Raw genomic sequence first — 12375 nt, 5'->3', positions numbered from 1 at the left:
CGTCTGGCCTCCCTCTAGGTTCAAATATCTGCCTTGTCGGTGTGGTTTCAGAGAAAGATTGCGACCTTACCTGATGTGCATACCTTTACTCAGGGTGTGTTGTGTATCCAACCTCCCTATGTCCCGCCTGTGGCTCCTTGGGACTTGTCGGTGGTTTTGGAGGCGTTACAAGAGTCTCCGTTTGAACCTCTTGGTTCAGCTGATCTTAAGTGGATTTCCGTTAAGGTGGTGTTTTTGCTGGCTATTGCTTCAGCTAGAAGAGTGTCGGATTTGGGTGCCTTGTCTTGTAGTTCCCCATATCTGATATTTCACCGTGACCGGGCGGTTCTTAGGACTCGTCCCGGATATTTACCTAAGGTGGTTTCTTCGTTCCACCTTAATCAGGAGATCGTGGTTCCGGCACTTGTTTCTCCTGATCTGTCTCCCAAAGAGCAGTCTTTGGATGTGGTACGGGCTCTCCGTATCTATGTGAAGAGAACTGCTTCTATTAGGAAATCTGTTTCTCTCTTTGTGCTATTTGGATTTCACAAACGGGGCTGGCCTGCTCACAAGCAAACTTTGGCCAGATGGATTAGAATGGTGATTGCACATGCTTATGTGAGGGCTGGTCTATCAGCTCCTGCTCACATTACGGCCCATTCTACTCGGTCTGTTGGACCTTCTTGGGCGGCCCGCCGTGTTGCGACCCTTGAACAATTGTGCAAGGCAGCTACGTGGTCTTCAGTGAACACGTTCATAAGGTTCTATGCCTTCGATACTGCCGCTTCCCAGGATGCTTCCTTTGGGCGCCGGGTTCTTGTGCCCGCTACAGTGCATCCCCTCCCATAAGGAACTGCTTTAGGACATCCCCTATGTCTTTCCTTGTGGAGCCCAGTGTACCCCGCAGCAGAAAACGAGTTTTATGGTAAGAACTTACCTTTGTTAAAACTCTTTCTGCGAGGTACACTGGGCTCCACAAGGCGCCCACCCTACACACTTAGCTTCTTTGGGTTGGTATGGCATTAGCCGCTGACACTTCTCCTGTCGTGAGAGTGTGGTGTATGTGGCTACTAACCGTTGTCGTCTCTTTCCTGCTACTGCATTGGGCTGGTTAACTAAAAACTGAGCTCCTGTGCAGGGAGGCGGGGTTATAGAGGAGGCGGCGCTATGCATTCTGGGAACAGTCAAAGCTTTTGAGCCTGTTGGTGCCTCGGATCAAGATCCTACTCTACACCCCTATGTCTTTCCTTGTGGAGCCCAGTGTACCTTGCAGAAAGAGTTTTAACAAAGTTAAGTTCTAACTATAAAACTCGTTTTCCCCCCTGATGATTCGGGATCTTCAATGTCAGGATGCCACCGTCGGTCTTGTGACCGAAGGCATCCCGACTGCCGGTACATCATACCGAACCCCATTTTAAATGAACTGCTATTTAGTGCTTCTTACAGAATAATAGCTGATTGCAGTAGTCCTTAAATGAGAACCTGATTGGTTTAGATGTATAGGGACATGCTATTTGTAAGTAATTTAAGGTGACACTCTGGGGGTGTATTCAGTTGTTTGAAAAATCAGTTGGGTGTCTGTTTTTTCCTATCTAATAGACAGGAAAAAACAGACACCCAACCGACTTTTCAAACAATTGAATTCCCCCCATTATTTTAAAAAGGGAACTTATCACAATTGATGGGGTTAGTGAAAGGTTCTTGTGAGCATCTACAAAAAAGTCACAACATTTTCCTTAAAGCAAGGACATTAAAATCTGTGACGCTGATTGTGTGTTGGTTCACTTACAAAACACCTGGCCCTGGGGCTCCTTGTCAAATGTTACGCTGGAGAAGATGGCTGTGCATACTATACCATCACATCTCACCTCATCTAGGCTTCGCGCACAGCACTTATAGCCTCATAGTCATACGCTGACGTAGTCATAGCTACAAAAGCAGCTTGGAGACAGGAAGGAGGGAAGGAGGAGGAGTAGACTTCATACACTGCTTGGTGAGGGCCCAGGAAGTGACCACACTGGTGCTAAAGACTATACTAATGGTCTCCCTGATGAAATACTCTTTAAATAATTTTGCGTATTTGACAAAATTCTGTTTAATTGTGAATTGTGATATATATAATTACATTCATTTTGGTTAAATTATAATTTTTTATGATTATTTAATTTTGTGAAAATATCCTTGCTTTCTTTTTCTATTTTGCTATCACTGGTTGTAACTCGCAATCTCCAGACCACATAGCAAACCATGGATGGGAGGGCCCAGCAATGCGTATCCGCTTACTCCTTCTGAAGCCCCTATGCTTTTCTGAGAAGGAATGGGGGCGGGCATATATGTAGTGGAACATGGTATAACTAGGTGGGTGTTTTGCCTCCGAGTTACCACTTGTAGTGATGAAGTCCAAATGCGCAATCGCTGATAACAACTCATCAGCATTTAATATTGATGAGCCTATTGCACGTTAGACAATGAGAGCAAATGCCTGATTTGTTACACATCTGCACTTTGTTAGTAAATGACCACAGTGTTCTGTTTCTGTACAAGCACCTTATTCTGTAAGTTAATAAAACAATAGATATATTTTTATAATTTATGCAATGTTTGTATTTTTTACAATTAACTCGTTTGTGTCTCTTAATTGAACAAAAACAAGTAGCAAGCATTAGCTAGTCAGGTCACTGTGTACTATTCACAAGCTGATGTGTCATTCATGACATTTGATTCACAGAAAGACAGAAGAGAAGCCAAGTCAAATTCTTTTGTTCAAACTCTGTAAATGGTTTGGGACAATTAATTTCCAATCGTTTCCCAGTAGAGCAGATTTGCTTGTATATTAATGAGGCACAGGTGTTAGGCCCCTTGTGTGTCTAAGCCTGGGAGGCATATTTAGGTTGTTTATCTAGTCAGCCATAGGTACTGCAAGGTGCTCAAGCTTGCCTTTTTTTTAACAGTTTATACAGTGAGACCTTTTTTTCATTTTTCAATGCTTTTTTATTTAAATTTGCTTGCACCTGTTAAAAATTTAAAACTGTTCATGTAGAAATAAGTGCAAAGCCATTGCGCTGGTAAATAGCACTAACAGTTAAATAATGAAGGCCTCTATTATGTTTAACAGCCCAGTCTGTCATTAAGGGGGAAAGAAGAAAGGTTAATTTAAGCAAATATTTTATAAGGGCTTAATAGTTATTAGCTCAAGTTCCTCGCAAAATAATCTTGCCAGTGTGTCTCTGCTGTCTGCATACGGAAATATGGCCGTGCCCATATTAATATTCATTTTTCTTGTTTACGCACTGAACTGCAGTACCAACATTTTAGAGAAAATGGAATGGCCTCCATAGGCATTATGAATTTTCAGTAGCTGGCATAATTATAGCGATCTACATATTCATTAAATCCTGAGAAGAATTGTGTCCAAAAAAAGACAACCATGCGTTTTAGAATTGTGCTTGAATAAAAAAAATTGTGTAAAAAAAATAATAAAAAGGAATAAAAATCTTACCACAAGTGCTATTTGTATTATAACTGTGTGAAACGGAACCCGTTCCTGTAATGTGTTTCTTAAATATAATACATCCGTGCTCTTTACTTTCACAGCAAAGAATGGGAAGAACTTTTTGTAAACAGCAATTATTTGGCAACGATACGTCTGAAAGGGATTAATGGGCAGCTGAGAAGCAGCAGGTTCCGGAGTGTTTGCTGGAAGGTAAGTAGAAAATATTTATTTATAGTTTGTGGTTGCAGTGTATCAACATTTTACCTGATGCGCTGGAAGATTACTGATGCACTCAGAGGATTTTCCAGGCGACTAAATCTACTGTTTCTGAATACTTTATTATTATTATTATTATGTGCAGGGTATTTTGTAATCACAAAGAGCTGCCTTTTTATTATTTTAGAGGGGAAAAATATAACCCAAAAAATTATGTGGGGTTTTTATTCCTAATAAATTTATTTTTTTGGTGCTATTTTGCGATATCAATCTAACTCATCTCCCTGTCATGTTCTAGTGATGGTTCATCTTGTTTATACACCAGAACACACCACAAACCACCTGAGCTAACCCACTTTCTGTCATACTTAATAACACGTGTATATCCTGTATAGTTATTCTTCTTTCTTACTAACATTCACTAACACTTTAGCTTCTCACTGGTGTGCTGCCCTGGGGTAGCTGGCCCTCGCAGGCTTGTGAGGTACCACGCCCTGGACTTAGATTTAGTATTTGGGTCCTCCAATATCAGAGCTGCTGTGATGTTGGCTTGGAGGCTTACCATAGATTTGCAAGTATATGCAACTGAGATCTCTACATTATCTACCACCAGGTAGTTTTCAATTCTGTTGCTGATGTCATCCCGAGCACTTGGGGATACCTGTTTTTGCTTCTTGTTCAGAGTGGGGGCAGAGTGAGCCAGCTGTAGGGTGGTCAGGGGCATTGAACAGTCACTTCTCTAATATACAGTATGTGCAGAGCGCAGGTGGGGAGCAGAGTGACCCGGCAGCGGGTAATCAGCAGACTGAGGTGACCCGCCATATGCCGGGTCACCTCCATACAGGACATATCGGCAGCATGGGTTGGTGGCAGAAATAGTCAGCATCAGGGGTAGCAGTCACACTCACTATAAATATACACTGACACTGCTCTCTCATTTAGTGGAGTGCTCAGTGTATGATTGGCCAAGTATCACAGAAGGGGGTAGGGAGAACAAGGAGGAGGTGGGGAGATAACAGTTTGCTCTCCCATTCTACTGTATGGGAAAGCGATTCAGGCATGGAGGGGGGGCACCGCTAGAGAAGAAACTTCTCCATAGTAACCTGCTTCGTAAATAGCACTAAGCAGAGAAAAGCCATGTCTTCAGCAAAATAGTGCTTTTCTCTGCTCTATGAAAAGGCTGCCATATGTGAGTGATATTGGGAGTAACATCACTGACACAGGCAGGAGGGGTCATAGTTCAGGCCAACTGTCATTACTTTCCAAATTGATGACATAACTTTTACCAAGTCGGCATACAGATGTCTTTTGTTAAAGCCCCCATACATCAACAATCACAAAAAAAAAACAATCTGCACATTCTTAGATTTTTCCCCAGATTTAAAGATTCCCCAATCCACCAGTCTGCATCCACACATTATTTTTCAGTGATTTGCAGATAATTTTCAGCAAATACAGATCTGCAAATCTGGAAAGCATCTTCAGTTTACTAGAAATGGTCTGCAAATCTGCTGATTGATACCATACACTAGCAATCTACAGCCCCAGTTGATCTGTGAAATCTAATGTGTTGGACAACCTGATTTAACAGTCCCAATTGATTTTTGGTCTGAATCCGCGATCTGTGAACCCCATACATTGCAGATTTATTTGGACAATCATCTGCAAATTGCCCGAATTAATTGCTGATGTATGGGGGCCTTTACAGTTGCTACATTGCTAGCTTTCACTGATTAATTTGATGTTCGACTGAGTCTATATCTGTGTGTAAAGGGCAACAATGCGAGCAGATGCAGCTTTTCTCACTCCAAGTTCCATTTTACTTCATCTGTGTCTTTGTGTGTGTGTGTAAAACCAATTCCTGTTCCATTAAAGTCGCATCCAGGAGTCTGCAGTTCACTGTGATCGGCTTATCACTGTGTCTGCAAAATGTAAAGAAATTGTATGCTACTCCTCTCAGAGCGTCTGTCACGTCTAGCAGATCGCGCCATATGGCGGAGGGACCAGGACTTTTTCTAGCCAATTTGGCTCCCAGTGCAAACACATAAAAAAGCGCTCATTCCGGGAATAGGGGTGTGGTCTAGCATAAAATGGGTGTGGTCTTGCTGAAATGGGCGTGGTCTTGCAGGAAAATACTACCTTACATTATATTATGCCCCAAACAATAATGCCCCTAGCACCATATTAAGACCCACACAGTAATGCCCATTGCACCTTATTATGTTCCACACAGTAATGCCTCACTTAGTTTGGCACTGTACTTGCTCGTTGTCAAGGGGTTGTTTCATGCTGCTCTCTCTGCTGCTGCTGCTGCTGCTGCCAACACAGTCGTCGCATCCCGGCACTGCTGTGCCATTTTCTGCCTTCTCCCTCTGGCTCCATCTTAAATGTCCCTCCCAAAATGGCTGCCACCTCCTCTAGCATCCTTAAAAACTGTCTTCTCTCAGCGGCGGCCAATTTGGGAGGGACGTTTTTACAGGCCAGCTGCATAGAATACTGTAGCAGTGTGCACACAATGGGCACGGGCTGACGCCTTGTACGATTGCATGGTTGGCCCAGCTTAAGAAACTGCACTGGGTGGGACAGCCAGTAAGTGAGGACACATCTTATTGTTCACTCTACAGTCAGGGTGCTGATCATCGAGGAGGCCATGTTTACATTTTGGAGGGCGAAATTTTAAACATGATATGTCGCTACAGATACTGTACTTTAGCTGTAGCGATATATCATTTCTAAGATTTTTCCCTTCAAAATTTAAATATGCCCTCCTCACAATCCAAATAGTTGCGAAAGGTGTGAAGTGCCATTGCAGCAGCATTTAAACGCCGACAACAGCATCCCATCTTGCACCCTTCGCAGATTGTATTTTGCCTGACTTCGCTCAAAATTGCTTGGACCTATATTAGGTAGCAAAATCGCTACCTAATATATGTAGCTTTTGTACAAAATCGGACTGCCGTAAAGTGTGTCTGCTCCCGCGATGACTAAAACCCACAAGATCATCGCAGCTAATTGGATTGATCCCTTAGAGTGAACACTAGTGGCTAAATGTAATAACCGTCAAGAAGCAGGAACTGCAGGATTTCGGGCGAGTCTGCTATGAAATTCCGCAGTTCCTGCTTCTTGCAGGCTATTATATTTAGCCACACATCTGGATCTATATTGATCTATCAATCTGTATTTGATGGACTCAGTTATAGTCATAATTGGGGTGCGGCAGGAATTCACACACTCCGCGAAACTCGTCATCAGTGATGCGACTTGTGATTTGTCATTTTTAACTAGTAAGCTGCTGATGTGACTAAAAACATGCAAAGTTTATATACAAAGATCAAGTGCATGTTTGGATAGCGTTTATAACAAGTTTGTTTACATTTATACAGAGATATGTTTGATAGCACAGGGGTTTATCTACCAGGTTAATGCCCGATATTTAAAAGGGCAATGCTTTTACTAGCTGTGTATATATGTCTTCATGTCAGGCATAAATCACAAATCCCTGGTTTTACAACCCAGTGCTTTGTAAATAAAAGCCACAGTTTCTTTTCACCAGTTTTGATAGGTGCCTCACATGACTACTCTCTGCTCCTTCCTAGGGATGTACAGCGAATAACAATATTACAGTCACGTTTATTTTTTACTTCCCAATGATACTTTGTGCACAGTAAATGAATCTTCCTGCTAGGATTACTTAATTTGCTGATTGACATCAGCAACCACTCGCCATTAAGCGAACGCTTGGTTTAATAAGGAAACATCAACTAATAATGTGTGCAGCACGGGTGCGGTATACAAGTTAGACAGTTAAAAGATAGACAGTCATGGATAGTAAATGGGGGGAAAAAAGTTTTGAAAGCATGAAAAAACGCTAAAAAATTTATAGATTCTGTCGACCATATGGTGTCGACCTAATGACTGTCTATCTTTTAACTGTCTATCGACCGTCTCCCGTGCAGCAATGCGCTGTGTGTTGCACTGAATGAGAGAAGTGGAGGTGAGATGGTTTTCAACTGTGCAACTATAGACTATCAATAATGGAAACTATCTTTATTATTTCCATGATTATTACGCTTACTCAGTTTGCCATTAACGTAACAATTTGGGTTACTGATGTAGGTCTGTAGGACCTATGAATGTCCATCCATGCGCCTTCCACATTCCAGCTGTCCATCTGTCAAATAATATGTACTGCTCCGTAACATTTTTATCATCTGTGATTGATTACATTTTATTTTATACCCTCCCACTCCAAAACCAAGGGCTGTGCATTTCAATAGGAATTAAAGGCTTGAATACAACAAGGTGATCAGACTTTAGTGGAAAATGGGTTCTCCAACTATAAGCATTTGCATTCACATTCACTTTTTACCATGACAGTTTTTCTAAGCAGTATGCATGATTACACGAATTGCTTGTTTCAGCATATGTCAATACTAAATCCTTCATACAGGGTCAGTGAATGGATTTTGGGTGCCGTAGACACCTCTCACAGCATTTTGCTGACCTTGTGTAGAGCAGAATGGGGTTGGCATCTTCTTTTGGTAGTGACAACCCAGCCTGTTACTAACATAGTAGTAGCAGCCAGAAGCTTCAAAGATAAGTAGCTGGCATTCCATTGATATATTAGCAGACAGTACAGTAAGGGGCACCGGGGTAACAAGGCATAATGGGCGGAATTCAATTGTTTTGCGTGCCCAAGCTCCTGTCTCAAGGGACAGGAGATTGCGGGGCGCAATTCAATTGTTGTTTTGTTTCACGCTGATCGCGCCCATTTGTGTCAGGTTTTGCCGTGTAAAGCAGCTACACCCAACCAAAGTGCTGGGTGTGATCGTGAAAAGGACCATTTGTGCGCCCAAACAGGTCTCTCTTCACGCATTTCAGCTCGCCACCCACGGGGGAGTGCGAGCTGAAATGCAGCATTTGCGCCCGGATGGAGCTACAATTGCATAGCTCTGTTTGAGCGCCATCTGCTGTCTGCCGTCGGGATAACATTTGAATTCCGCCTAAAAAGTGTTACTCATTCAATGTATAAGTTGCTGTGTACATTCCGGAATCCTAGGCTGCTGCCTTGGTTTGCCTTATAGTCCCCATATAGAAACCATCACTGACCACCACTCTCATAGATTACTCCCCTAACCGATGCATCACAGAATGATGGATGCATCATCACTATTACGACACAGTGATGCCTTTTTCTTATAAGTGCATTTCTCTCATCACTTTGCACATGTGCAGATCGCAAATGCTAGTAACTGTGAACTGTTAGGTGAATGAGGGGTGTCTTCTGTATTTCTTCTTAAACTGGAGTTCTCCTTTACATCTCGAAATAGAAATGTTTCTTCACATTTTAGAAACACAATTATTAGTCTCGTTCTCAGTTATGAAATGACTTTAAAGTCTGCAAAGTCTACATAATATCAATCCATACAGCATATATACAAATATCAATCCATACAGTATATAAACATTATATTTGCAAATTGGATTCCAAAAGACAACCACTTTCTATATTCTTCCTGCATGAATAATGACATATTGAGTGGTAAGGCACGTGGTTCCTTCAGGAGAATAAGTTAAAACAGATGCTATATGGAAAGACCATAAATAACAGTGGAAACAATCTTTTAAATTAATAAAAACTGATTAATTACCTAATTCTCTGAACACTAATATTTCTAAAATCTAAATTTATTATTGAAAAATACCTAAGTATGCAGAACAGGCAATGGGAGTGCAGTAAAGCATTCTTACTGTTGTCAGTGATTATAGGAAATGTCTAGCTGAGAGTTATCTGAGGGGCGGAATACATATTGGTAAAATCACAATTCAATTTTATTGTGATTAGTAGACTTGAATGTAACACACAGAGAAACCACATTTCCCCAGCTTATGGAAATCTACCTCACTGTGCTAATGAGTTCACAATTTAAAGTCAATATTACATCCTCACATCTTTTCCATTGACTTTTCAGTTCGCCTATTACCTACCCGCAGTGTATTCAGATGTTTGATCATGTGGTGCGTGTCATATCCGTGAGAATATAGTACAACCACAGGCGTATTTATAATGTGCACATGGGGTCCAGGGGGGCCCACACTGCAAGTCATACACTTTAACAGGGGCTTCCAGACCCCCATACACTGTCGTTTTATCAATGGGTGCAGTGTGTGCTGTGCACACCAGCCCATGAGCTAGGGGGGGCCCGTGGCACTCACCCTGCATCCAGCATGATCTGACAGTTTTTAAGAAATAGTTAAAGGACTCCGAATCAGCTCTCCGCCCCCACAAGCATACAGTCTGTCACTCACCGTGTCTAGACTCCAGACTTAAGCAGCTGTCCAGTGTTTGGCTCCACCCCCTCATGATCGAACTGGTTCAGCCCCCCTACAGCCTGTCACTCACTCTAGCCTGCAGCAGTCCAGGCTCAAGCTGCCCGGCATTTGGCTCCACCCCCCGCCTCCCACATCAACTCTGCATGATCGAATTGGCTGTGTTTGGCCCCGCCCCCCATAGTCTGTATGCCATTAACTCTTGAGGGTCTGGCTGGCCACCATTTGGCTCCGCTCCCCGCCTGCCACAACCTGTTACTCAAACGTTTACCTCCACTGTGTGATTACACAAATACAGTATGTTTTAATACACGGTGTGTGTTTACACTATGGGCAATATTCACTAATATTCGTGTTTGAGTCTGTTTGTGTAGTGTTTAAACTCGTTTTGTATCGGGTGCATTTTCATGCAACTTTTTGAATCCATATACGCAAAGTTACGAAGCAGTCGACTTTATGGTTTTCGTGTTTTCCGATGTCGATGCCAGTCGTTTTTTTTTGGCACATTTACGGCCGTCATTGTCGTTTGCGTACGTGTTTTTGTTGTATTTGCTGTTTCTCTGACGTCCTAAGTGGATGCTGGGGACTTCGTCAGGACCATGGGGAATAGCGGCTCCGCAGGAGACAGGGCACAAAAGTAAAAGCTTTAGGATCAGGTGGTGTGCACTGGCTCCTCCCCCTATGACCCTCCTCCAAGCCTCAGTTAGATTTTTGTGCCCGGCCGAGAAGGGTGCAATCTAGGTGGCTCTCCTAAAGAGCTGCTTAGAGTAAAAGTTTTGTTAGGTTTTTTTATTTTCAGTGAGTCCTGCTGGCAACAGGCTCACTGCATCGAGGGACTTAGGGGAGAGAAGTGAACTCACCTGCGTGCAGGATGGATTGGCTTCTTAGGCTACTGGACACCATTAGCTCCAGAGGGAGTCGGAACACAGGTCTCACCCTGGGGTTCGTCCCGGAGCCGCGCCGCCGACCCCTTTGCAGATGCCGAAAAGTGAAGGTCCAGAAACCGGCGGCAGAAGACTTTTCAGTCTTCATAAGGTAGCGCACAGCACTGCAGCTGTGCGCCATTGTTGTCAGCACACTTCATAGCAGCGGTCACTGAGGGTGCAGGGCGCTGGGGGGAGCGCCCTGGGCAGCAATGATAGTACCTTATTCTGGCTAAAAATACATCACATATAGCCCCTGGGGGCTATATGGATGTATTTAACCCCTGCCAGGTCTCAGAAAAACGGGAGAAGAAGCCCGCCGAAAAGGGGGCGGGGCCTATTCTCCTCAGCACACAGCGCCATTTTCCCTCACAGAAATGCTGGTGGGAAGGCTCCCAGGCTCTCCCCTGCACTGCACTACAGAAACAGGGTTAAAACAGAGAGGGGGGGCACTTATTTGGCGATATGACTATATATATTAAAATGCTATAAGGGAAAAACACTTATATAAAGGTTGTCCCTGTATAATTATAGCGTTTTTTGGTGTGTGCTGGCAAACTCTCCCTCTGTCTCCCCAAAGGGCTAGTGGGGTCCTGTCCTCTATCAGAGCATTCCCTGTGTGTGTGCTGTGTGTCGGTACGTGTGTGTCGACATGTATGAGGACGATGTTGGTGAGGAGGCGGAGCAATTGCCTGTAATGGTGATGTCACTCTCTAGGGAGTCGACACCGGAATGGATGGCTTATTTAAGGAATTACGTGATAATGTCAACATGCTGCAAGGTCGGTTGACGACATGAGACGGCCGGCAAACCAATTAGTACCTGTTCAGGCGTCTCAAACACCGTCAGGGGCGTTAAAACGTCCTTTTACCTCAGTCGGTCGACACAGACACGGACACTGACTCCAATGTCGACGGTGAAGAAACAAACGTATTTTCCTTTAGGGCCACACGTTACTTGTTAAGGGCAATGAAGGAGATGTTACATATTTCTGATACTACAAGTACCTCAAAAAAGGGTATTATGTGGAGTGTGAAAAAGCTACATGTGGTTTTTCCTGAATCAGATAAATTAAATGAAGTGTGTGATGATGCGTGGGTTTCCCCCGATAGAAAATTATTGGCGGTATACCTTTTCCCGCCAGAAGTTATGGCGCGTTGGGAAACACCCCTTAGGGTGGATAAGGCGCTCACACGCTTATCAAAACAAGTGGCGTTACCGTCTCCAGATACGGCCGCCCTCAAGGAGCCAACTGATAGGAGGCTGGAAAATATCCTAAAAAGTATATACACACATACTGGTGTTATACTGCGACCAGCGATCGCCACAGCCTGGATGGGCAGCGCTGGGGTGGCTTGGTCGGATTCCCTGACTGGAAATATTGATACCCTTGACAGGGACAGTATTTTATTGACTATAGAGCATTTAAAGGAT

General features: G+C 43.4%; 1 protein-coding gene across 6 annotated transcripts in view; it reads left to right on the top strand.

Annotated features, from left to right (window-relative positions):
• TBC1D5 (TBC1 domain family member 5) overlaps positions 1-12375 on the top strand; it is a 1053329-nt gene that overhangs the window by 567291 nt on the left and 473663 nt on the right. For all 6 annotated transcript variants that reach the window (XM_063922184.1, XM_063922178.1, XM_063922180.1 and 3 more), the window contains one exon: positions 3574-3682. In XM_063922184.1, coding sequence (XP_063778254.1) covers positions 3574-3682 — 109 coding nt within the window. The remainder of the gene's footprint in view (positions 1-3573; positions 3683-12375) is intronic.

The sequence above is a fragment of the Pseudophryne corroboree genome, chromosome 5 (assembly GCF_028390025.1).
Source record: "Pseudophryne corroboree isolate aPseCor3 chromosome 5, aPseCor3.hap2, whole genome shotgun sequence".
Lineage (NCBI taxonomy): Eukaryota > Metazoa > Chordata > Amphibia > Anura > Myobatrachidae > Pseudophryne > Pseudophryne corroboree.
The sequence above is the reverse complement of the archived record's forward strand: the minus strand, read 5'-3'. Positions and strand labels throughout refer to the sequence as shown.